At 44.6% G+C, this 27,739-nt stretch overlaps 1 protein-coding gene across 5 annotated transcripts in view; it reads right to left on the bottom strand.

Annotated features, from left to right (window-relative positions):
- Positions 1-27,739, bottom strand: part of NCOA1 (nuclear receptor coactivator 1) — a 300,977-nt gene that overhangs the window by 99,071 nt on the left and 174,167 nt on the right. For all 5 annotated transcript variants that reach the window (XM_079968417.1, XM_079968416.1, XM_079968413.1 and 2 more), the window contains one exon: positions 3,631-3,736. In XM_079968417.1, the coding sequence (XP_079824543.1) occupies positions 3,631-3,719 (89 nt within the window). In that variant the 5' untranslated portion in view covers positions 3,720-3,736. The remainder of the gene's footprint in view (positions 1-3,630; positions 3,737-27,739) is intronic.

Below are 27,739 nucleotides of genomic sequence, written 5' to 3'. Positions count from 1 at the left end.
CCAGGCTGGATGAAGAGGATGGAGACGCTCCTGCAGGTATTCTGGGCCAAGGCCATTTAGGGCTTTAAAGGTCAGCACCAACACTTTGAATTGTGCTTGGAAACGTACTAGGAGCCAATGAAGATCTTTCAGGACTGGTGTTATATGGTCTCAGTGGCCACTCCCTGTCATCAGTCTGGCTTCCGCATTCTGGATTAGTTGTAGTTTCCGGGTCACCTTCAAAGGTAGCCCCACGTAGAGCACATTGCAGTAGTCTAAGCGTGGAGGAGAGATTGGTGGCACTTAGGCGTAGTCTCCGATTGCTTAGAAAAAACCCTGGAGAGCACGGGACTTAGGCAGCTATAGGAAGGTGGGACCAAGTCATACAAGGGGCAAGACCTACCAGAGATGAGTTGCTGTGCTCATTACGCCTGACACTCTTGTGCAAATTGCATTCTTGCTAATAAAGAGTTAATACCAACTTGCATGATACGATTTACTGCTGACACACTCCTGTCATGTTAAGGAGGGGGTACTGGAACATCTGGAAGATCTGCTGGATGATGGGTTTGCTCTGATGATTGAAATATTAAGTAAATAGTAGCATGAGCATTTCAGTTGAGGTCAAATTAAGAGGGGGGTTCAGTAAAGTAACTTGTGCATGAATTTATTTAAAGATTAAAGAACGTAACTCAATGCCCCTGTTGCTATGGCAACATGTAAGCTGTAGGAAAGAGAAGAATAAGGGCAATTTCCCCTAGAGAAAAGCATCATAAGGATATGATTGCAACGAGAAAGTCTTCCTACCATACCAAAGTACCATCCCCTGCAACAGTTAAAACTCTCTAGACGTTAATGCAAAAGAAAATGGCAAATTAGCAGACCCAAAGCTAGAACGAGGGCTGACAGCCAATGAAAAAATATCTCAAGTCGATTAATCATACAAGCTAATTGATGAATTGCTTAATCAATCAGTTAAATTGGCATGGGCGTGCAAGTGAATAAAATAACAGTTAAATGAAAAATAAAGTAGTCTATTTTAGTTGATGCAAGCAAATGAAACAGCAGGAACCATCTTAAAAGAGAAGGAGAGACTGAGAGAAAGAGAAAGAGAAAGACATTTTCTAACGAAGGAGGAATAGAGTTCTTCCATTCCATTATGCTAATGTTAGGGATGCCTACTTGGACTGGGTAGGGGAGCTAAAAAACTGAACTCCTCTGCTGGAAAAGGGAGGATCTGAAATTTCAGATTTCACTCTATTTTATGCCTCTGCAGCAGGCCCTCCCTGACAGCTCTCCCAGAGAATTATGTTAATTTTAGTTTCTCTGCTTCTCATTCTACTAGTTTTTCACATCAGTTTTCAATCTTTAATTTTTTTCAATTTCCCCCCTAAAGACTTCATGAAAATTCAGCAGCATTTCAGAGCAAATTTATCTAAAATACACTTTTTTGTACGTAATGTTGCCTAATATATATATTTTGGTGAAGTTGGTTTCCCTAAAAGAATTATTTTTTTATACATTATTTTTACTAATATATGCATTTATAGGCACACTTTGCACTAGTATTTGCATTTCTGTACAGAACTTCCTTGCAAAATTCAGAGAAGTATGAATTCAGAGACTTCTGAAGGATAGAAGTGCTTTGGTTTGCACATTGTTTCAGAAAGTACATATGACATAAGTTTGCTTTGCACATGACCAGTTTTGCACAAAGCAGCTATGTGCTACAAATAATAATTAAATAATAGTAATTTTATTATCTATACCCTGCCCATCTGGCTGTGTTTCCCCAGCCATGTAAAGAACTGTCCACAAAAAGATTCACAATACACTTTATTGTGTGATTTCATGTTGGATCCCCATCCCCACCCTTTTTCAGATTATATGTGAACCAGAAAATCCAGATTCAATGGCAAAAATGGTTGAGGAGGACGCCATGTGGGCTCTAGGAAAAGCAAGCAGATGTAAGTAGCACCAAATACACATGGAATTGCCTTGTGGAGGAAACCTACTGCCAAAATGAGGTGAAAAAGTTCAAGACATTCCTCCCGGGAGGTGACAAGGCAGAGCGAATCATGCATGGTTCATGCCTGCCTGCCCTCCACATTTTCAAAGAATTGCAAGGACCACCACGCCCAATGCTACAGGGAACCAGGCAGAAGGCCTTCTTGGTAGTGGCACCCACCCTGTGGAACGCCCTCCCATCAGATGTCAAAGAGATAAACAACTACCTGACATTTAGAAGACATCTGAAGGCAGCCCTGTTCAGGGAAGTTTTTAATGTGTGATATTTTAATGTATTTTTAATCTTTGTTGGAAGCCGCCCAGAGTGGCTGGGGAAACCCAGCCAGATGGGCGGGGTGCAAATAATAAGTTACTATTACTATTACAAGGGTCTGTCTGCTATTACAAGGGCCTTCTCGGTAGTGGCCCTGTGGAATGCCTTCCCTTCAGATGTGAAGGAAATAAGCAGCTATCCTATCTTTAAAAGACATATGAAGGCAGCCCTGTTTAGGGAAGTTTTTAATATTTAATGCTGTATTGTTTTTAACACTCGATTGGGAGCCACCCAAAGTGGCTGGGGAAACTCAGCCAGATGGGCGGGGTATAAATAAATTATTATTATTATTAATTATTATTATTATTATTATTATTATTATTACATTTTGATCCCTCCCACCAGAGCAAGGCCACCCCATTTCTACCTTATAGTACAGCTGTGGGGTGGCCAAGTTAGAAAAAATTGAGGCCTACATGAGCATGCAACGCCCTTACAAAGTTGAAGAAGGAAGACATTAATCGTGACAGTCAGATTCTGCGCTTAATGACAAACCAGGGGAATGGAAAGGATAGGAGTAAAGGAAGAAAACAACTGGGTCTGTTTGCTCTGTGCAAATCCTGTAAATCCAAACCCAGAGGCATCTGGATTCTGGACACATCAGTGCTAATCTGGAAGGGAAGCTATTAAGCTAAAGTCCAAGATTCAGCTGGGAAATTCAGCTGGGAAAAAGCATGGCTGCTTTTGAGATACCACAGGTGGCTGGCACTAACTTCTTGTATTTAACAAAATTTGCTGGTCAGTTAATGGGGAAGGGATAGTTAATTGAACAAATAATTACATTCTGATGTTTAATCTATTGGATGAATTAACTAAATGTGGCAGTCGTAGTTAAAACCTGGCCCTTGGGCGAGAACTGAGCAGTAAGAAGTTTCCTTTACCTGTTCATGGCGGAAGAAAGACTGCCATCTCTGGATGAAAAAGAGAACATTATACTACTTAGTCTGGCGGGTGGTCAATATTTCTCCTCCAAGTTTTTAATTCCCAGTGAGACTTTAGGATTCTCTCTCGTTTTGCAATCGAAACAACTGTAGCACATGGACTGAACTAAAAGCCTGAATTAATCAGCAAGTTAAAACAGATTCAGAAACAAGCCAACAGTTGCTCCCAAGGAGTGAAGAGGAGCAGATGGGAAGTTGAGCTCCATCTTGCACAGTAGCTACTCTCAAACACCCGAGCCCTGGTGGGAAGTGTGAACTATTTGAGTTGATGAAATCTGCTCCCATCTGCTTGTGAGGAATGAGAGTGTTAGAACGACAGAAGACGCTCCCCACCCCTGGACGGAACAAATCTGCAAAGTCCTTACTCACCTCTGGGCTAGGGTGTTACACGGGGACCCCTTCCTCTTCTGGGAATCTGGGTTTGCCGGGTCTGTTGAACTGTTCCCGAGGCCACTCATGTTGAGTCAGTTCACACCTGAGGAGCAAACAAGGAACAAGGCTCAGGGACAAAGCAGAGTAAAATGGGTAAAATCAAGATATTGCGTGGTTGGCCCAGAGCAGATCAGAGCTCAGGTGATCCAGCAGAGGAGATGTGAGGCAGGTGCTTTCTAGTAGCTTCCTCTCTCTTTCAACAGCCACGTGACACCATGGCCCAACCTTCAACCAGCTTTCATGCAAAACGTTTGCCACATAATATTATGTCTTCTCAGCTTTGCTAACCTTTAGCAGGACTTTCTGAAAAGTGGTTGTCCCAACACAGAGATGCACTAAGGCTAGCCAGACAAGCAGTAGGTCCGTCTTCACTATGCTAACCTCTTCCCATGTGCCACCATCTGCTTTGGAGTTTTAGAGAAGCCCCCTGAATAATTTTTCTTGGGGGGTTGCTTGGGGAAACAAGAGGAAGGAAGCCTCTCTCCTTCATTGTTGAATATTGCTCTGATAAAGGTAGCGCTTAGCGAAGCTGCTGCAGAATGGAATGCGCCCGTTCAGGTTTTTCACCTGGGATGACGGTTTTCTGGACAATTTTGAATCCTATGCAAATTAGAAGATTTTCAGTTTGCACTGGAAACTTTTCTGATGTCCTAGAATGTGTGGGGAATCTCTGGTCTTCAGATGCTCTTGGACTCCCACCTCCCATCAGTCCCTGTCAGGATGGCTAGTGCTCAGTTGGTCCAAGAACATCTAGTGGACCACAGGCTCCCCCTTCCTGCCCTATAGGTAAAGGGACCGCTGACCATTAGGTCCAGTCGTAGACGACTCTGGGGTTGCGGCGCTCATCTCGCTTTATTGGCCAAGGGAGCCGATGTTTGTCCACAGACAGCTTCTGGGTCATGTGGCCAGCATGACTAAGCCGCTTCTGGCGAACCAGAGCAGTGCACGGAAACGCCAATTACCTTCCCGCCAGAGTGGTACCTATTTATCTACTTGCACTGGCGTGCTTTTGAACTGCTAGGTTGGTAGGTTGGCAGGAGCTGGGACCGAGCAACCGCCGACCTTCTGATCAGCAAGTCCTAGGCTCTGTGGTTTAACCCACAGCGCCACCCGTGTCCCTCCTGCCCTATAGAGCATCTTAATTTAACATGCTTGTTTTAAACAAAACTGAAAACTTTGAAGCTACCACGCTTGCCTAATATTGTGTACGCAGTTGGCATCTATTTACTGCAGTGGTGGAATGTGTCTCCTCGCCGCCTGGGGCAGACAACCTGGGGAGAGACTAATCTGGGAAATCCTGCGCTAGCACAATGACTTTGGGCAGCAAAACAGTTTCTTAGCCGTGGTGCCTAGTTATGGAATGTCTTCTCCTTTTGCCAGGCAAAAACAGTCTTTCCTGCCCAGGTGTTTCTAATGTCACATGCTCTTTTAATGCTTTTATCTGTTATATTATTACTGTATTTGTATTGTGGCACAAATGATTGTACATCACACTAAAATCCCAAATAGAATGAAAGGCAGTATGGAAACGGTTTGGGGCCACCAACTTGCCGTTGTCTAAACGTATCTGGTTGGCTGCTATGGGAAATAAGATGGTGGGTTAGGTGGACCTTTGCTCTGATCCAGCAATGTTCCTCTGATGTTTGAAGGAAAGAGGAGCATCAGCCAACCAAACAAAAGCCTTTAATCCAGATCTCTGTGTGGTACCTGCAGGAAAGAGGTACAAGAACAAGCAAAGGAAGAAGTGCTATAGATCAAACGGTCTTAGATCACCAGCAAGTGAGCTAGGCAAAGGGAGATGGAAAAGGAACTCCTCAAATAGCAAGCTAGGACCTTAGCAAAGTACATTCACTAATAGCCCCTAAGGAAGCCTTTTTAGGCCAAAATTCCACTCGTGTTCCGCCCTAGGTCTCTAGTTACAGCCGTCCTTAAACGAAGATTTTAAAGGTCAGTTCTTTTAAGGAATAAAAGTGTGACACCCTTGAGATGTCATTTCCTCATTAACACTTCTCCATTGCTTGTAATTTTCAGAGGAAGATGAAGCAAACACCTTGCCAGGAAGACACTTGTGAGGCTAAGACTGCAGTCCTAAGGAGTACACCTCATGGAACGTAATGGGGTTTACTTTTGAGTAAACATGCACAAATCCCTAATCCTAGAAGTGCTTAACTTGGAAGTCAGTCCCATTGATTTCATTGGAAGGAGGTAAGCGGTTTCTGCTTGTTACTAAAAAGTTAACAGAGCCACTTGTCCTAAGATGGATTTGTCAGTCTGAAAAGGACTGGGCCAAATTTTGTCATTTTCAATCACCTATAGTCGGTTTGAAATGATTCTTTGCATGTGGTTTGCTAACGTACGAATCACTTTTATCAAGATGAAGGTGTTTGTTCAAAGCCAGAAATCTTTTTAGTAGTATTATCACCCCAATAGATAATTCCCACCTGTGCAAGCTTTGGAAACCTTGGTCACCTGTCCTGATTTAAAAGGGAGAGAATAACCATAAAAATGAGAAAACTGCTGTTCAAGAACCAGCAGCTGAGCCGATGACCACTGATATAATTTTATTTCTCTTCTGTGGCGTACTTGAGACTAAAATGATGCCAAAACAAACGTAATGGGGAGGAGGGGGAACAGACTTGGCCCTTTCAAAACCAAGGGCTGCAAAACTCATCTGCTCCGGGTACCAGAGCTATGCATTCATTACAGGCTTGATTTTAGTTTGTTTTTCAACCATTTCCTCCAGGGCTCTCCAATTTGCTTAAACCACTCTTTATTTATAGCCAGCTTTGGCTCTGCTTCAAAAAAAATTAAATTTACACCAGAAATTATTATGCCAATATGAAAACTCTTGGCCTGCTCACACTAGCCAGGAAACCATTCACAAAAGACTTGAAATGCTGTTAATGAAAGCTAGGCGCTTTGTTCAAAGGGAATGTTTTCCAGGATCAGGGCCACAAACTAGATATATATACCCTCCCACCCTCTCAAATCCCATTCAGGGAGAAGATAAGAAAGAAGATGGTGACCTTGGCAAAATCGTCTGAATGTCCAATAAAGCAAAAGACAGAACTGCAGGCTTAGCTGAAATATTTGGCTCCATCCAGACTCGAGGTGTAATATGTTCAGGGCTTCTTTTTAATTGTAAATCCAGTTTATTTTGCAACGGACCTTGCCAAGGCTGACAAGCCAAAAACAATTTAAACTATCCTAAAAATAGCTTTGATGGTGTAGTTGGAAAAATGATTCGACCCCTAGAGCTCCAAATATGTCTCCCAGCTCTAAAGGTGATACTTGCTCCAGGCAGTGGTGGGGAGAGAGCGGTAATCTGCAGTTGTGCACACGGACCATCCCTGTACTCACCGCCTTTGCCCACATCCTCTGCCCTCTTCTCAGTTACCAGAAGACAGATTCCTGAGAAGTGGGATTGTGCACATTCTATTCCGCTTGCTCATAGGAAATGGCAATTAGTGGGAGTCCCAAACCATGCATGCTTTTTTTTTTGGGGGGGGGGGGTGGGACATGAACGGCCACTGATGAAGCAAGAGGAGTTGTAAAATTGAAACTAAATAAAGAAATCCTGAACTGTTTTGAGATACTGCCTGGAGCAGTTATGTACTTTCGGCAAACCAAGAGCCGGAAGAGTCTAGTAACAGAATTCAGAAATGGCAGAGGAGTGGACAGATTGAACACACTGATGTAGGAGGTCTGGGATGATGATGATGATAATTTTTTATTATTATTATTATTATTATTATTATTATTGCCATCATTCTGCCCGGATACCGAGGTCCAGTGCCGAGGGCCTTCTGGCGGTTCCCTCGTTGCGAGAAGGCAAGTTACAGGGAAACAGGCGGAAGGCCTTCTCGGTGGTGGCACCCGCCCTGTGGAACGCCCTTCCAGCAGATGTCAAAGAGATAAACAACTACCAGACTTTTAGAAGACATCTGAAGGCAGCCCTGTTTAGGGAAGCTTTTAATGTCTAATAGAATATTTTATTTTAACATTTTGTTGGAAGCTGCCCAGATGGGCAGGGTATAAATAATAAATTATTATTATTATTATTATTATTATTATTATTATTGCCCCACCCATCTGGCTGCATTTCCCCAGGATAGAGGGAAACAGACCAGAATGACCTAGCTTTCTTTCCAGCTCTTCCAATTTGTTTCCCTCTATACGCAGAGTCTCTCAGGAGCTGAGTAAGAAGGGAATGATTGAGACACATCAGTGAGAAGAGGAATCCTCTTCTGGATAAGCTACTCCAGCCCATTCTGCTGAAGCCACCTCCATTCTGGCACAGGGAGAAGCAGTTGCTGAAGCCTGCAAGGTGTTACAATTGAAAAGGATGGTCTACCCAACTGGTTTACCTGAAGTTACTGTGGACCGATTTCCATTCTGAAGGAAATCAGCCCTGAGTGCTCACTGGAAGGACAGATCCTGAAGCTGAGGTTCCAAGACTTTGGCCACCTCATGAGAAGAGACGACTCCCTGGAAAAGACCCTGATGTTGGGAAAGATGGAGGGCACAAGGAGAAGGGGACGACAGAGGACGAGATGGTGGGACAGTGTTCTCGAAGCTACCAGCAGGAGTTTGACCAAGCTGCGGGAGGCAGTGGAAGACAGGAGTGCCTGGCATGCTCTGGTCCAGGCGGTCACGAAGAGTCGGACATGACTCAACAACAACAACCGTGGACTCCAGAACTGACCCCTATGACCCTTTGCCAACTCCTGGGATCCTTGAAACTGAAGCTTTCCTCCAAACCTATAGCCTGAAGGATACATCCTGGGTTAGTTCCAGAAGCAAATCCACCGGTAATTAGAAGCCAGATTAGGGAGCTGCTGCTAAAGCAAGTGTCAGATGCTAGAGCAAATATTTCCTGGGCAGCTTTTATTTATTGTTCTGGTTTCTGTCAATCAGATGCCTCCCCTCTAAGCAAACATAAACCGTCCTCAATTAGAGATGATTAAGAGCCATCCAAAAGGACTCGTTTATATCTATATCTATCCTCTTTCAAAGACCCTATTAGTCGCTTAGCTCCATACTTGGAACGTCAAGTGTCTCTTCTACTTTTGCAGATTCCAAAATACTGAAACCACCTGTTGGCGCAGCAAGGCAACGCATGAATCATTAAGCAAACCACTCCACCGAGCCAGAAAGGGCTGGGCCCCGACTTGATTTTGTAAGTGGAATTTTCTGTTTTTGACCTCCCATTAAGAGGAAACGGTCAACAGTCCACGTCAAGCCAGCCACATCAATAACGGCCAAGGAAAACAAGCACACTCCGCTGCCTGGGGGCGTCGTCAGGAAAGGGCAAGATTTCAGAGACCCATCTGTTACTGGACGGGCTAGCATGCCAAATTCTGCTTGTGTTCTCTTCTCACCTGTTCCACGCAACCCATTCCAGCAACTGTGCAATGCAGGCTTCCTTCCACGGAACTGGACGCTGAACCTTGACTGGCAGTTCCCAAGGCGCTACCTTATTGTGCCCCAAATGCTAACAGCTGGCTCCGGATTAGAATCAAAAACAACTTCCCACAATCCTCTAAGCACAGTTGCTCTTATCTTCCCCCAGGCTAAGCTTGATGGAGAGGCTGACAGATGGAGCTACTGGCACTGCTGTCAGACAATATGTGGGGTGTACAGTCAGCAGAATCTCTTTCAAGGATCAGAAGACACACCGACCCAGAACCAAAGAATAAAGCTTCCATCAAGGGGCATTTGCATGGAAGCTTCCCACATTAGTGGAGCCATGAAGATGTTGATTCGCCAACTTCCAAATGTTTTCTCAAAGCCTGCCTGCACATACCTGTGCTTCAATGGCAGGTTGAGCCATGCCACACATGCAAACAGGCACCAGAAAGCCCAGGCTGAATGTGCAAGTACCTAACTGCAAGTTCTCAGCTGGCACTCAGGAAGAAATTCTTGCAAAAGGAGACAGGACACCAAGTGAGAGACCCCAACTCTGGAGCACAAATAGTGACCCAGCGCAGATGAAGCACGCCTTGCACTGAAAAGCACATTGATCAGATCCACACAATGCACTCCAAGCAAATATGCCGTCCAAAGGGCATTTCACATGTTATGGATTGAGGGTATACATAACACGGACATTCTGAAGCTGGTATCTATCACCAGGCAGTGTTTGGTCCTACCATCCAACTACGACCGAGCTTGAAAAGCTCATCCTCCGGTCAAGTCCTTCGGAATCGCCTCCGACGATGATTAACGACCTGAGCCTCTGATAAGGCTCCAGGCACGTCCCCTCATTACACAGAGTATCCAGCAGCAGGGAAGGACGAGAAAATATGTGCTACATTGCATAGAGTTTTATTTCTAGTTACGCAGACAGAAAAGAAATATACATGCTCTCTCTGTGAAAGCAGAGAGCAACTGAAAAACAAAGGAACAGGAAACCAGTAACATCACATCCGTCTCCTGTCTTCCGTGAGACTTCCAATAGCCTGGAATCTCTGAAATGCAAAACAAAGTCTTGCGACTTCAAGCACTGCACAGTGGCAACACACAGAAATCTAACAGGTGGAGCAGCTTACTTGGACCATAGACCTTGCAGCAGCGTTAAAAGGCAGCAAAATGCCTGTTTTAGTTATTACTATGTTTAACTACCATTGGGAAGGAGATGTCATTTAGATTTTCTACTTCAGCTACCAAAATGTCTCCAGCCACCAGCTCCCTTCTCTAGCAACTGAAGATCCAGAATCTACCTCGTGCCTTTTTTATTTGCAATGCTCTACAGAAACAGTAGGAACCCTTTTTTCAGTCTGGGGGCCACCAACAGTGGTGGCCAGGGGCAGAAGTGAAAGTGGGCAGAGCAAAGAGTGTGAATTTTATCTTTGTACAGTAGGCTACTTCCTGCCAATGCTCACACACTTCTCTCCATCCTCCATCCAGGAAACAAGAAGCACAAGGAGTTCAAGGATGCATTCCAGTCTGGCAAAAATGCTTAAGGGTGCATTCCAGGAGGGGGTGTGGCCTGGGGAGAGTCTTGAGGGCCAAAGAGAGAGGCTTGGAGGGCCACATTTGGCTCTCCAGCCTAAGGTTCTCCACCCCTGCTTTACAGTTTAAAAGGGTGGAGAACTTTTGGCTCACAGGCCATTTTGGTCAAAGGACACCCACCTGTCAGTCACCTGACACCACAGGATTATCAGGCACCAAGATCTTTTATCTCCCATCTGAGCACCAAGTTCTAAGGTAAGAGATTTTCCCCAATGCTAAAATTGGAGATAAGCTTCTGCCTCCTCCTTTGACAATAAAGTTTACACAGAAAGCTGCCTGTAGAAATGACGCCAGGATACAACCCAAGACTGGAGCCTTCCTTTAAATAAATTATCTAAGCAGGAGGCAAGAAAAGAGACTTCACCATTACATACTGATAGAAAACTAAGGTACAGAAAGATAAAAACTGCCATTGGGCTTCACTCAAACTAATAGTAGTTTTGCTATTGGCCACCATAGAGGCAAACCATTTGCCCCTGGCTAGATTTTTATGAAGCACAGATGATGGCTGCATGTTGACAGCCACCAGCACAAGATAAAGGGGTCCCAAAGGCATGTATGGCCCTACGGCTGCTACCTATGAACAGCAACCAGCTCTCACCACTCAACCAGCAATTGGTTCCCCAGAAGCGCACATGAATGCCTCTTAAATGTTCACATCTGAGTGGAGCCCCTGCACCCCGCCCTCCACTGTTAAAGTGACCCCTACCATGAGCTGTACTCTGCACAGGTGTTCTTGAGATGCTGCGAGTTCCTGGTTCCAAAACTGGCCCTAGATCAAGAAGACCACAACTGATGCTCAAGGGCAAACAATAGGTGCAGGAAGATGGAAGGCTGAATCAAGTAGTCCAATAAGCTGCTCCAATATAACAACAACAACAACAACAACAACAACAATTTATTATTTATGCCCTGTGCCCATCTGGCTGGATTTCCCCAGCCACTCTGGGCGGCTGCCAACAAAATATTAAAATAAAATACAGTGGTACCTCGGGTTACAGACACTTCAGGTTACATACACTTCAGGTCACAGACTCCGCTAACCCAGAAATAGTACCTTGGGTTAAGAACTTTGCTTCAGGATGAGAACAGAAATCGTGCAGCAGCAGCAGGAGGCCCCATTAGCTAAAGTGGTACCTCAGGTTAAGAACAGTTTCAGGTTAAGAACGGACCTCCAGAATGAATTAAGTTTTTAACCTGAGGTACCACTGTAGTCCGTCAAACTTTAAAAGCTTCCCTAAACAGGGCTGCCTTCAGATGTCTTCTAAAAGTCTGGTAGTTGTTTTTCTCTTTGACATCTGGTGGGAGGGCGTTTCACAGGGCGGGTGCCACCACCTAGAAGGCCCTCTGCCTGGTTCCCTGTAACTTGGCTTCTCAAAGCAAGGGAACTGCCAGAAGGCCCTCGGCGCTGGACCTCCAATGCAAGTGCCCTATGTGTGGAGGCTTCCCATTCTTAGGGTGTGAAATGGGAATGCCTTAAAAGCAGATTATCCTACAAATTCATGCAAATAGGTATGCCAATGGCTATGACTCCTAGTTACTACATGAAGTCTCAGAGTTTAGAAGCAGAGTGTGCCCAATTACCAGGTGCTGGGAGGTGTACAAGGGATGAGCAGCTCCTTCAACACCTTACTTATGTGGCATCCAGCTAACTATTACTGAAAACAGAATGCTAGGATAGTTGCATAACAGTTCAGCAGTCATTAAATTACAGAAGCAACATAAAGATTATAAATGGGACCAAATGCATAAAGGGCTCAGAGTTCTCCTATCCACCCACAAATGTAGTCATGCATGGATTTGTGATATTTAGTTTCCCACACTTTGGGTCCCAAGGTGGCTGACAAAGAATGTTAAAAACAATAAAGAATAATATAAAGGCTGAGTACAACAAGAAGAAAAAACGAACAGCATTAAGAAGAAAAAATGCTATCCCCAAAGCAAGACTCTGATTTGAATTCACCAGCAGAGAAACAGAAAGATTCCGAAATTACCATGTTTTTGCTAATCGCTGAGCAGTGGCTGAGCTGGGTGGGCCCCCTTCAGGAGGAGGTGCCACAGACAAAAAGGCCCTGTCCGCAATGCCTCCTTTCTTCACTTCTTAAGGCATGGAAACACGGAACAAGTCCTCAGGTGTTGATCTGAATGTACAGGTAGGTACTTCTGATATATTTCCAAGGAATTCCACACTTAGAAAAAAAAACCGGGGCCCCTCCAGACAATCAGAAGGAAGCCTTCTGCCTCCGCAAGGTTTGAAAGGAACCACCATCTAGCTTGAACTCTCCACATGCATTTCTCAGCCCTGAAATGCTCAGGATTAATTACTAAGAACATGGTATGTCAACTCCAATGTTTCCTGCTAAAACGCCCTGTCTTGTAGGCTCTCCTATCCTCTCCCCAGAAGGTGACTGCTCTCTGGATGATTCCCGTATCTGACTCAACATATCAGAAATGATCACCGTTCTAAGTGATGACATTAAATGCATCGGCCTGAAACAAAAAATGAGCAGAAGTGACTAATAAAATACTGTTGCTTGAGATGATAGCAAGATTAAAACAAAAACAAAAAAACGGCATTTCCAACAGCAATTAAAAACTTCACCATTAACCACCATCATGTTCTGTCTGTACATGTTTATTTACATATCAGGAAGCACCGTTTTAGAAGCATGCGGTTCAACTGGTGGCCAGGCAAGTTGGCCAAGCAAAAAGGAGGGCAAACCGGGAGCGCTGTGGAGAGGGGAGGCTGCTAGGATAAAGGTGCTTGCTCCTACAATGTTAGGGACAAGATTCCACAGCAAGATCTATGGGTCACTGCAAAAAACTGCCCAGCTCATGGTGCCAGTTTGAGCTTCCATTCTTCCAGTATCATCCAGTACCTTTAAAGCCCTATATGGCCTAGGACCCTCGTGCCTACAGGACCGCCTCTCCTGGTATGCCCCACGGGGGACCTTAAGGTCCGCAAATAATAACGTCTTGGAGGTTCCGAGCCTCAAGGAGATTAAACTGGCCTCAACCAGGGCCAAGGCCTTTTTGGCCATGGTCCCGGCCTGGTGGAACGCTCTGTCGCAAGAGACCAGGGCATCTTTCCGCAGGGCCTTCAAGATGGAGCTGTTCCGCCAGGCCTTTGGTCGGGGTTCAGACTGACTCCCCCTCCCCTTTCATAAGAACTAGCATGAAAGCGGCCTCCCAATTTTTCTCATAGGCCCATATAAGTTCAGAACAAACAGTTGGGCCTGGTGAGCATTTAAGGTCCCCAACCCTAATCTGCGGGTTGCCATCTGATTGGATTTTATTCTGACCCTGATTTGATTTTAGGATGTATTTTAACTAATTGCCTGATTTTATGTTAATGTGTTATACATTTGATGTTAGCCTCTCTGAGCCTGGTTTTGAGATATAGATAGATAGATAGATAGATAGATAGATAATTATTATTATTATTATTATTATTATTATTATTATCTGAAACAACTGGCCACAGTTGGAGAAATAAACATCTATTTATTTATTTAGCACCAGATCAGTGTGCATGATGCTTTACGGGGCAACGTACACCTCTTTTTAAAGAAGGTGGTCCCATGTTCCAAAATTCTGAGAAGGAAGGAACAAGGGATGCATCTGACCAATTACTTAGGCCTAAATTTCTGGCACTTCATCCCTATATTTTAGCACCTATGCATTTCTTGTTTCTACTGTTTTACAGATCTTTCTATTAGTGAGATGAGTCTCAGCCCCATCAACGGTGCTCTTTGTTTAAAGTTTGTTTAAACATCACTCCTCCCGAGTAAGAGACCCTTGCAGAAGCAGCGCCAGCTTTTTTGGAGCCCTGCACATGCTTCATTCTTGCCGATATGAAAACTAACTGCTCAGAATCTGAGGAAAGGTGGAAGGAATGTGGGGTGGGGTGAACAGAGATGGAGAGGAGCAATTTAACTCCTAAGAGGTGGGATTTGCCTTAGCAAAAATAGTTAGCAAGCTTTTTTGCTCAGGTTTATGAATCTGTCTTATAACAACTTATGTGAAATGTATTTCTAACTGCCGTTACAGATACCAGGTTAGCATACAAATGGTTTGACTCACCGTGATACTAAAACAAAACACAATACAAAACGTCTCAAAACAATCAAGCAGAACACATTCCAAAATAATTAAAAACAGAGCAGCAAACACTTGAAATTTCTGCGCAAACAAAAAGGTTTTAAAGTTAAGTAGCAGCACCTAGAATTGGGCTTGCAAGCAAACAGGTAACCAATGCAGCTCTTTTAGAAAAGGTGCAGTGTGGTTCCACTTGACTGTGGCAGCTAGAATTCTGGCTGCCTCATTCTGTACCAGCTGCAGATTCCGAGTAGTCTTCAAGGGCAGCCCCACCTACAATGCATTGCAGTAATCTAGCTGGTAACTCTCATGCAGAGTCTAACCCAGGCTTCCTTAACCTCGGCCCTCCAGATGTTTTTGGCCTACAACTCCCATGATCCCTAGCTAGCAGGACCAGTGGTCAGGGATGCTGGGAATTGTAGTCTCAAAACATCTGGAGGGCTGTGGTTGAGGAAGCCTGGTCTAACTATTCTCTTGTCTTCTCTGACTGGTGGGGATCCCAAGACCACATTCTTCCCAGGGCTGCTACCCAAGAAGCTGGGACTGAAACTGTGACCCCACCCCACATATGAAGTAGGTCATCCGCAACTCAATTTATTGCCTTTTATCCCTTATCAAAGACGTTGGTAGAACACAATACAGTCTTCCAGGAGGTTGACAACACCAGAAAAAGGTTGCACGTTGCTCACAGATTCTGCCTAAAAGGCAGCACGGAATTCCTTCTGCCATACAATGGCTCTGCTATCTATAAACACATGCATAATCCTAACGGAGGATGCTACTTGAATCTCACTCAATTCTGGAGTAGCTTTTTCCATGCAAGCCTCAAAGGTTCTAGAAAAGAACCATAGCCCAAAAAGGATTTTGAGTGTAAAAACTAGAATCTGGCACCCTGTGCCCCTGAAGTATTTATTTACTTATAAAAATATTTACATATTGCTATTCAGCAGCCACGAAATTAAAAGACGCCTGCTTCTTGGGAGGAAAGCAATGACAAACCTAGACAGCATCTTAAAAAGCAGAGACACCACCTTGCCAACAAAGGTCTGTATAGTTAAAGCTATGGTTTTCCCAGCAGTGATGTATGGAAGTGAGAGCTGGACCATAAAGAAGGCTGATCGCCGAAGAATTGATGCTTTTGAATTGTGGTGCTGGAGGGGACTCTTGAGAGTCCCATGGACTGCAAGAAGATCAACCCTATCCATTCTGAAGGAAATCAGCCCTGAGTGCTCACTGGAAGGACAGATCCTGAAGCTGAGGCTCCAAGACTTTGGCCACCTCATGAGAAGAGAAGACTCTCTGGAAAGGACCCTGATTTTGGGAAAGATGGAGGGCACAAGGAGAAGGGGATGGCAGAGGATGAGATGGTGTGACAGTGTTCTCGAAGCTACCAGCATGAGTTTGACCAAACTGCGGGAGGCAGTGGAAGACAGGAGTGCCTGGTATGCTCTGGTCCAGGGGGTCACACAGAGTCGGACACAACTAAACGACTAAACAACAACAACAACAACATTCATCATAAATATAAAGCAGAGTGGTTTACAACAACCATATATAAAACCATACAATAAAAAGCATGTAAAATTTTAAAATCGGAAATCAGCTACCAATTATGGAAAGGTGCATTCTCAACTGCTTGTATAAGCCTGACAGAATAGAAAAGTTTTGAGCTGGTGTTTGAAGGCAGAAACAGAAGGTGTCGTCTAAATCTCCATGGGCAGAGTATTCCGCAGGACTGAGCCATTGACACTAAAGACTCCTGTTTCTTGGTGCTGCCAAATGAGCCTCACCAACTCAGGGAAATTGGGTCAACATTAGCACACCCAGACATTATAACAACGTAACAGAATAAAGCTTCGCATTAACATTCTAGATTGCGAGTGGATGGCACGTCCAATATGAAAGGACATCATGATCCAGCCGCTGTGACATTTACTGATCAAAAAAGAAACAGGGCGAAAAAAAATGTTTGATTAGCCACCAAGTTCTACAAATGAGCAAAGTGGGTGGCCTGGCAGCAGCCTTTGCATTCATTACTGCACAAGGGGATAATTTTGACAGAGCACCATAAAGTCAGTTTGACTGACACAAGACAAATACCTAGATCTCCAAGGAAATATCAAGAGCTCCCGCTTCTTTTGACTCAGAATTGCATTATCTCACCTTCAAGCCTGGAGATTCTGCCTTTCACCCAAATGTTTCTTAAACATCTAAAACTGCAGGAGACAAGAGTCAAAGGTCGCTTCCACACTCGCACTTTTTGCATCATTTGCTCACTTTCTATGGAGAATCAGGACACCATTATCAAAACATTGCAGTCCACTGAATTCCAAATTGTTCTGTTGATTTTCAGATCTATTTGTAGCATTTCAGCACTGATGTTCTTAAGGGTTCCTGTACCTTTATTTAAAAGTATCCTGTTTGGAGTACTTTCTTCTCTATCCACTGTCTCCAAATTGTGTGTGTGTGTGTCTGTCATGTCCCCTCCCCCTCAGTTTTAATTACCTTTTTCTACTTGTGATTCATTATTGGCTTCCTCTTTATTTAAAAAATAGCACTTTTCACTATAAAAATATAAAAATATAAAAATTAACCCCAATTTAAAAATAAATAATACAAGGCAACAAGCAATTCAGCTTTCTTTCCTACCTGGCAGAAACATCATTCTAAAAGGACCTTTGCAGAATGTAACTTACTAGTGAGTAAAGATTAAAGCCGGATCGTGAGCATGGAGGAGGGCACTCCTGGATAATATAGTTCTATATTAAGTGCTATGTTGAGCCTCCATTTAATTTCACTTCCAGCTAATTGTGAAATGCAATGCCTCAGCAGTACTAAAGGCACCACTCTGGAAGCAAGCAAAGTGCTTCAAACTATTATAAACATCTTCTCTTCATGTTAGAAGAGCATCTGATTCCCTGTTACTCATTATGGAGTCATTGGAAATTCAAATCTACTTCTTTATAGCAGCTGTTTCCCTTCTGCATGCCAAATGGTTTCATTACTAGAGTTGTGCTTATGGAAATGACACACACACACACAAATTTATAACCAGGAAAGTGGCATTAAAAACACGCGTTTGTTGTTAACATCAAAACACTTCCCACCTGGCTGATCTTCCACTTGCAAAAGCCAATCTCCTTCATGTTTGCAGAGTTGCAGATTCTTTTCCCACTGCAGACAGCCTCTTTTGCAGACACAGTTTGGTTCAATATCACCTCTCTCATTAGTTGGTCTGTGGCACTCAGCTGAACACAGCAACACTCCTTCCCAAAGTCAAGCATTCATTCTTTCCACAGCCAACCTCAGCACTGCTGCAGCTGAGACACTAAGAACATCTGCTCATTCAGGGATGGCAAGCACACCTGGCTGATGACAACTTGGTTGCCACTGAAGAAGCCATCAACTCACGACCACAAAGAACTTCGCTCTGTGGCCAGGATGCGCTCAAGACATTTTGGTGCCCAAAAGAGAAAATTCAAAACTCACCCCCCTCCCCCAATCACACTGCAAAAGTTCACCCCTGTAAACCCCACTGAAATAAATAGAAAGTGTGTACACTGCTTGTGCCAAAGAATTTCCAGATGAATTCTGCTCCACAGCTCAGAACTTCATGTTTATTGCTACTCAGTAACCCTGGATGCCTATTGTCATTGTCCATGGAGTTTTCATCAAACCTATCCATTCTTAAGGAAATCAGCCCTGAGTGCTCACTGGAAGGACAGATCCTGAAGCTGAGGCTCCAATACTTTGGCCACCTCATGAGAAGAGAAAACTCCCTGGAAAAGACCCTGATGTTGGGAAAGATAGAGGGCACAAGGAGAAGGGGACGACAGCGGACAAGATGGTTGGACAGTGTTCTCAAAGCTACCAGCATGAGTTTGACCAAACTGTGGGAGGCAGTGGAGGACAAAAGTGCCTGGCGTGCTCTGATCCATGGGGTCACGAAGAGGCGGACACGACTAAACAACAACAACCCTTGGTGACCCTTAAAACCTGTTTCATGTGACAATCATTTCACTTTCCTTCTTGATAGGGCCATCTTGGGGCAATATAGCATAAAAGCAGGTGGGTCCCCTTGCCAGTTTTGTTGGTTTTAGAACAGAAGAGACTGCAGGTGAGGCCTACCAAGGAGCAAAGTGGCAGCTAATGACAACCTCCTTCGCTTTTAAGGCTTATCTACACTTAGCTTTTGCCCCACTCCTTCCAGGCACAGGTCTAAAACATACAGGTCTGTTATGTGTCTGGGCATTCTGCTTGTTTCTTTTCTCTCCTGTAGCTTTCCCCATGAAAACCCACTCTTCAGCACCCAATCACAGCAATCATCAATTCAGGATTTCACAGGGAGAACGGGGCGGGGGGGGGGGCGGGGGGGGGGAGAAGGCAGGGAGGGAAGGGTGCTTAGGCAGAGAGCTTTTAATTGCGGACCATGCCTGCAAAGGCCAGAGGAAAGGTAAGTGTGGGTTAGCCCTTAGCCAACTTCAGGAAACCACCATTTCGTTTGACATCCTCACTAGTGAACATTCTTAGTGCAAACGTGGCATTTTTGTCTTTAGGATCCAGAAAAGGGGGGGGGGACCTGGGTAATACTGAAACGGGATAACGCTTGCATGTCATCCCACTTAAAATAAAAATTGCAAACTGATGAGGAAATTATGTGGAGAACTAAACATAGGACTGGAAAAATGAAAACCTTACAGAAACAGTCAGGCTTCTCATTCTTCCAAATGAAAAGGAAGAGCATATTTGGAAAAGAAAAGAACAAATAGTATGCTTAAATATAAACATAAAGGTAAAGGGACCCCTGACCGTTAAGCCCAGTCACGAACAACTTTGGGGTTGTGGCACTCATCTCGTTTTACGGGCCGAGGGAGCCGACGTTTGTCTGCAGACAGTTTTTCTGGGTCATGTGGCCAGCATGACTAAGCAGCTTCTGGCGAAACCAGAGCAGCACACGGAAATGCCGTTTACCTTCCCGCCAGAGTGGTACCTATTTATCTACTTGCACGTTGACGTACTTTTGAACTGCTAGGTAGGCAGGAGCTGGGACCGAGCAATGGAAACTCACCCCATCGCGGGGATTCGAACTGCCGACCTTCTGATCGGCAAGCCCAAGGCTCAGTTGGTTTCTACCACAGCGCCACCCACATCCCAATGCTTAAATATATGAAGTCCAAATAGAGAAGAAGCACCGCTCATCTGAGAGCAAAAATGCCCTTTCCACAAAGAGGGAAGAGCCCTGCTCAAAGGGCCGGCAGAGGCAGCCGCAATAGAGCACGGAGGAGGATGGTGGTGCTCCTTCGGGAAAGCGCATGGCAGGTGCTGCTACAATAGCCGCCCCCTCCCCCCCCCCCCGCCTTGCATGCCACTTACTTGCATGTCACTGTGATGAAAATGCTACTTTACTCAAGTGACCAGGCAGCTGGCAAACTGAATCCCGGGGATAAAATACGTGGGATATTTTTTTTCCCTTTTAAATGGTGTGACCAGGGCAGTCCATGGCCATATTGCCCCAAAGCAGAATTCGAGATGAGCCCTAGGCATGTTGCTAAACAAGAAGAGCCTCTAATGAAGTGGCCTTTCGTTGCACTCCATTGTATTAGTTCTCTTTTGGCTTGGAAATTACAAGCCAAGTGAACTGACAGCTCGGTAAGATGAAAGCTGCAGTGCAACTTCATGTCTCCAAATCAATTCCAGTTTAAGGCAGTCACGGGTTCAGGTGATTACAAGATCCTTCCCAGGTGATTAATTTTAACTTATGCACAGCACTCTTTTATACCCCCCACAGACTCCCAAGGCCTGACCAAGAAGGGAACTATCAAAGAACTGCTCCAACAACACTTTTGCAGATGGCATCGCAATACTGTCCTTTATGTTTTCCAGGTAGCATCTCAGATCAAGGAAAAGTGTCTCAACACCAACTGAACTATCCTCTTTAAATTGCTTTGGTTCACAGCAACCAGGACCAAAACAAAGCCACAGCTGTTTTACTCATGTGTTTCCCTGAGGGCTAGATCAGGTGCCTTAAAAAAAAACAAGACTGGGAAAAAGACAAGCTGGTAGCAAGGTTAAGGGAAATGAAGGCACCGTTTGAAAGCTGAATGGCGAGCAAGAGAAACTCCCTTTCAAAAAGGGAGTCAAGGTTAGGTCTGTCTTGTTTAAACAGTGCATCTCTTCACTGAATTTCATCTTTTCCCCAGTGCCCCAGCTTGTAAAAGCAGCAAATGCCACCAAACACCCCTTTTTACGGTCACTGCACAGATAAATATTGTAGTGGTCAGCAACATGGAGCCAGCCTTGTACACCAGCAGTTCTTTTCTGCAGCACAGATGCAAGGCTTTATCTACTTGAAGCGATGGAGCACCCCTTGTTCTGTAGCTGCACAGGACTCAACACCGCAAGGATAGAGCATTTCTGCTGCTCCAAAGGGCAGGGCTAGCTCTTATGGGCTTAAGTTACAAGACGGTGGGTTTTGGTTAAACGTGAAGAGAAACCTCTGGATGGTAAAAGCAGTTCAACAATGGAAGCAACTACCGGTACTTAGATGTGAGAGGGCTTGCCCTTTCTGGAGGTCTTGAAAGAGGGGCTGGACAACCATCTGTGAGGGCTGCTCAAGCTTTCAAGTTCTTGTATTGGAGGTTGGGTAAGATGGTCTACAAAACCCTTCCATGTGTTGGCCAACCTAACGCATGTGCTCCTCAATGCTTCCTGAATCTGCCGCCACCTTCCATCCCACTATAATTCCTTCCTTTGCTCCTCCAGGTTTATTAAAGTTCCCTCTTGTATATTCCTTTGAGAGCAACCCCATTAAACCCAGTGGGGTTTACTTCTGAGCAAATGTGGGTCACATCCAAACCATATATGCAAAGCACATGCAACACACATGGCTTCCTCCACAGGATCCTGAGAAATTTAGTTGTTTAATTTTTTAAATTTTTATTTCAACTGCATCAGACCAACAAGGCTACCTACCTGAATATGGTAAACTACAGTTTCCAAGATTCTATGGGGGAAGCCATAAACTTTAAATGCATGGTGTGTGACCCTGGCTACGACTGGGAATTGTAATCCAGTGGAGCCATGGTGGAAACTGAAGCAGAGCGGTCTTTGTTCCAGACTAGGTAATCTAGAACACTTCCGTCTATCAACACTTCTCTGCCCAAAGTTGTCTCTGGCTCTGTCAACTGCCAGCATCTGGCTCTTAGCAGAGGGAAAGTTGTCCTCAGCAGAAAAAGAGTTGTCTATCCCTGCTCTCTGGTTACTCAAAGTACTACCTGCATACCAAATCATGCTATGAAATACTCCCTGCTGTCTGTGAGATTAAGGCATGCAATTGTTAGCTCATTAAGGTTCAAAAAGACTCTTGGTTGTTTTGATACATAGATGTATCCATGGAGGAGCTTTCAGCTACATCCATTTTCATTATGGGGGTGGGGTGGGAAACCTATAGAAAATATGATGTATTCAGCCCCTTCTTCACATACTATTATGCAGTGGTTCCCAAAGTGGGGAACAGAGGGATTACCAAGGGGGCACTGGCAGGGACCCACTAGAGGCGTAAATGACTATCAGACTTTGAAAAGCTGGTATCACTGAATCAATTTAATCCATTTTGTTGAATTAATTAATCTAAATAGTTTTGGATTAATTTACAATTAATTGCTAGTGTTTTGGATTTTATTGTGCTGTTATTTTCCTTAGTGGGTCATGCAAACTGCTACCCTGAATAATGCTTTATACAGGGAAGGGTAGGATCACTGAGAGAGAGACTTTCCAGAGGTTGAAGGGATTGGACCAGACAGGATTCCTAAGAAGTTCCCCCCCACCAGCTGACATCACCAGTGGCAATAGCTGATGGGTGTGGTTTGGGGAGAAATGCCCTCACTGGCCAAATTGGAGCCCCCAAAGCCTGAAGGTTCCCCACCCCAATCTAAGAACTAAAATGAAAATTTGAGATACACTTTAACGAGGTTTTTATACTAATGTCAGGCCTTTAATATACTTGCATTGAGGAATGGCATTGATATATGGGAACCTTTATATAGCACCAGCTGGTGTTGGCACTGTAATTATCCTAATTATTTAATAGGTACTCAATCCATAGCATTGTTATTTTTAAAAGAGGAGAATTAAAAATGCCCTCTCCTTAGCAGCCAGATATATACGTTTGGTTGAGGGGTCATCCAAAAATACACCAGGTTTTGTGGGTTGTAGTTTTTCAAAGGGACTTGGGCAAGCAATAAGATTGAGGAGGCGATGCAAATAATAATAATAATAATAATAATAATAATAATAATAATAATAATCTGCCACCACCATCCTATCCAGAAGATTCAGGACAAGCAGCCACCTGTGATTGAAAATACATGATGGATGCGATCATCTTAAGTGTGTTGGGCTTGAACCATTTTAGGCTTTACCACTAAACCTAAAGTTTGAACAGTGTTCCAGCGAATACCGGTTGATGCTGAAAAATCCATGGGTGCTGATTTCTCTGACAAACTGGAACGTGTCCAGAGGAGGGCAACCAAAATGGTCAAAGGCCTGGAAACGATGCCTTATGAGGAACGGCTAAGGGAGCTGGGCATGTTTAGCCTGGAGAAGAGGAGGTTAAGGGGTGATATGATAGCCATGTTCAAATATATAAAAGGATGTCACATAGAGGAGGGAGAAAGGTTGTTTTCTGCTGCTCCAGAGAAGCGGACACGGAGTAATGGCCCCAAACTACAAGAAAAAAGATTCTGCCTAAACATTAGGAAGAACTTCCTGACAGTAAGAGCTGTTTGACAGTGGAATTTGCTGCCAAGGAGTGTGGTGGAGTCTCCTTCTTTGGAGGTCTTTAAGCAGAGGCTTGACAACCATATGTCAGGAGTGCTCTGATGGTGTTTCCTGCTTGGCAGGGGGTTGGACTCGATGGCCCTTGTGGTCTCTTCCAACTCTATGATTCTATGATTCTATAAGTTTATGGAATCAAGGGAGAAGTGGTCCCAAAAAGTTTGGGAACCACTCATTGCTATAAGAGAGGGCATATTTTCACCTGCGAAGCTTCTTCACTGATTGCACAAGCTTCGACAATGAAGGTATGGCCAGCACCTACTTCTAATCTAAATGAAAGTAGAAACTACCACATCTGGCAAGAGTTCTAGCTTAGGATGGAACTAGAACCTGGACTTCAACATCCTCTGCTGCCCTCACCTGTCTTCAAGGCCCTGCTTTCTCTTCAGCTCCTCTTCTACATGAGATTGACACCATCCTGAGGACCTCAAACACGTTAGCAGGATATGCAAAAGAAAACTCCCAAACAGTGAATTATCCAAGCTCCACATGCGTTCAGGCTCAACTTGCTTCCCCTACTTCTTATGTTGCCCATCCCACCTCTCCACAAGTGCCATCTGTTGCCAATCACATATACTTGCCATTCTAAATGAATTCCTGAAAGCCTTATCCGCCAGCCGTGGGCATTTTTGGCCCTGTCTCCTCCCATCTGCTATTACTAGCCAGCATCAGGAGGTAGAATACACACGTGCAAAGTGACCATGTCAACTATTATCTATTATGATCAGATTCTTGCAGCTTACGCTGAAGAGTTCATTGAAACTGAGTCAACTGGTTCAATTCCAGGTTAATGATTTCCGAGCCTTTGCCTCGATTAACAAAAGAAAATAGACCTGCATACATCCTCCTCCCCTTTTCCCAGCAATTTCAAATTATATGCAGTTAGTTCAAAGAGATTCACAACTTTCGGATCTCAAGCATAACCTGAACAGTTGCATGGATGTTTATGAAGCACATCAAAAATCCCAAGCCGACAGGATTAAAATTAATTCTGGAGGTTTGGAACCTCAGATCTGATGACAGATTCCACAGCCACATCCTGGGAAGTTCAGAAAGATTACCTGAATGTCAGGCAAGAGCAGAACGAGTTTCCTGACCTATTTGACTCTCCCATCTGCCTTTTTCTCTTTACTCATACTCTTCACTCTGCCTTTCTTTTGCTTTCTCTTCCTGCTTCCCATCAGTTTTCTTTGCTGTTAGCTCTTAGAGGCAGTTTTGCCCATTAAAAGTTGTCCAAAATAAGCTGCAAACAACGGATAAATATCAGCCACCCCTATGCCCACCTCCGTTTGTCACACATTTGGACTTGGACACACCCACAGCTGGATCCCTAAGTTTTGACTGATTGCAGATCCTTTCGGTAGCTCACCCACTGGGCAGGCCTCTGCAGGAGAAAGGGAAAAGGTTCATCCCCTTGGAAAGAGCTGAAACAGATCCCAATTCAAAGCTTGCAAGAGAGAAGACGTGATCCAGAAACTTCAAGATGGCAGCCCTTGAGAAAACGGAGTACAGTACTTGCCACCTTCCACAAGTTTTCTGCCATGGTAGATACTGTAACACCACAATGGTTGAGATTTAAGAGGCCACCAGAGCGATGAGGGCCTTCTTGGTAGTGGCGCCCGCCCTGTGGAACGCCCTCCCACCAGATGTCAAAGAGAACAACAACTACCAGACTTTTAGAAGACATCTGAAGGCAGCCCTCTTTAGGGAAGCTTTTAATGTTTGATGTATTACAGTATTTTAATGTTTTTTTTGGAAGCCGCCCAGAGTGGCTGGGGAAGCCCAGCCAGATGGGCGGGGTATAAATAAATTATTATTATTATTATTATTATTATTATTATTATTACTACTACTACTACTACTACTATTTCTGCAGCAGCAGCTGCCTCCAGCATAACCAGTTGCAACCGTCACAAGCAGCTTCAGCTCTCAAACCAAACAGACAAGACTTTAGCTTGGGAACCACAGCCAGGAAGAATAGATGACAGAGCTCTGTTGACAACAGGAACTTCCTCTAGTCTAGCACTTCAAACAGAGGCGGATTTACGGCAGCATGACCGGCAGCGCATGAATACTCCAAGCGGTTGCTTTTGAATAGAAATGTTGGGGGGGGGGGGTAGGGATGAAACAGCAGGGCATCTAAGCAAGAGCTCCAGGACCTCATGAGGCTGCAAAGGTTTGCCTGCGGACTTGGTGCAGCTGCACCAGATAGCAAACAGAAGCAGGCCCTGGGACCCAGGCCTCTGAACTATCTTCAGGACAAAATGTACGGATGTGCCTCTGAATGGGATTGTGTACAAGGTCTTTTTATTTATATATAGCTTATATGTTATTTACATATAAGCACAGGACCTGGTTAGCTGAAGAACTGTCTGCCCCTGTATAGACCTGGTAGATGGCTGAGATCATCAGTGATGTTGTTGTTAGTGGCAATGTGTGTTAATGGACCATCATATGGCTGTGACCTGTAAAGGGCATTTTCTGCCAATGCCCATGTTCTCTGGAATGTTTTCCCTCAGTGCTGTATGGGAAGATGAAGGGAACGCAGTGGATGTAGCCTACCTTGATTTCAGCAAGGCATTTGACAAGGTGCCCCATGATATTCTTGTAAAGAAGCTGGCAAAATGCGGACTTGACTATGCTACCACTCAGTGGATTTGTAACTGGCTGACTGACTGAACCCAAAGGGTGCTCATCAATGGTTCCTCTTCATCCTGGAGAAGAGTGACTAGTGGGGTGCCACAGGGTTCTGTCTTGGGCCCGGTCTTATTCAACATCTTTATCAATGACTTGAATGATGGACTCAAGGGCATCCTGATCAAATTTGCAGATGACACCAAACTGGGAGGGGTGGCTAACACCCCAGAGGACAGGATCACACTTCAAAATGACCTTGACAGATTAGAGAACTGGGCCAAAACAAACAAGATGAATTTTAACAGGGAGAAATGTAAAGTATTGCACTTGGGCAAAAAAAATGAGAGGCACAAATACAAGATGGGGGACACCTGGCTTGAGAGCAGTACATGTGAAAAGGATCTAGGAGTCTTGGTTGACCACAAACTTGACATGAGCCAACAGTGTGACGCGGCAGCTAAAAAAGCCAATGCAATTCTGGGCTGCATCAATAGGAGTATAGCATCTAGATCAAGGGAAGTAATACTGCCACTGTATTCTGCTCTGGTCAGACCTCACCTGGAGTACTGTGTCCAGTTCTGGGCACCACAGTTCAAGAAGGACACTGACAAACTGGAACGTGCCCAGAGGAGGGCAACCAAAATGGTCAAAGGCCTGGAAACGATGCCTTATGAGGAACGGCTGAGGGAGCTGGGCATGTTTAGCCTGGAGAAGAGGAGGTTAAGGGGTGATACGATAGCCATGTTCAAATATATAAAAGGATGTCACATAGAGGAGGGAGAAAGGTTGTTTTCTGCTGCTCCAGAGAAGCGGACACGGAGTAATGGCCCCAAACTACAAGAAAGAAGATTCCACCTAAACCTTAGGAAGAACTTCCTGACAGTAAGAGCTGTTTGACAGTGGAATTTGCTGCCAAGGAGTGTGGTGGAGTCTCCTTCTTTGGAGGTCTTTAAGCAGAGGCTTGACAACCATATGTCAGGAGTGCTCTGATGGTGTTTCCTGCTTGGCAGGCGGTTGGACTCGATGACCCTTGTGGTCTCTTCCAACTCTATCATTCTAAGAACCATTCAGGCTACTAGTTTCTGGTGTCATTTGAACACACACCTTTTTCTCAGGTTCCTCCTGATGATTAAAGTTGGACCATGCCCTTTTTCCTTTGTGATAATGCTTTATGGTACCGCTGTAGTTTTTACTGCAGTTTTTAGTAGCCTGTCCTGATGGTTTTATTGCATATTTTTGTGATATTTTTTTCCTCTTCTTTAGCTGTTGTATACCACTTTAAGGTCCCAACTCCTGCCAACCTCGCAGTTCGAAAGCACGTCAAAGTGCAAGTAGATAAATAGGTACCACTCCGGCAGGAAGGTAAACAGCATTTTCATGTGCTGCTCTGTTTCGCGAGAAGCGGCTTAGTCATGCTAGCCACAAGACCCGGAAAAACTGTCTGCAGACAAACGCCGGCTCC

This window comes from Podarcis cretensis (assembly GCF_951804945.1).
Source record: "Podarcis cretensis genome assembly, chromosome: 3".
Taxonomy (NCBI): Eukaryota; Metazoa; Chordata; class Lepidosauria; order Squamata; family Lacertidae; genus Podarcis; species Podarcis cretensis.
This window is presented reverse-complemented; position numbering and strand designations above follow the sequence as displayed.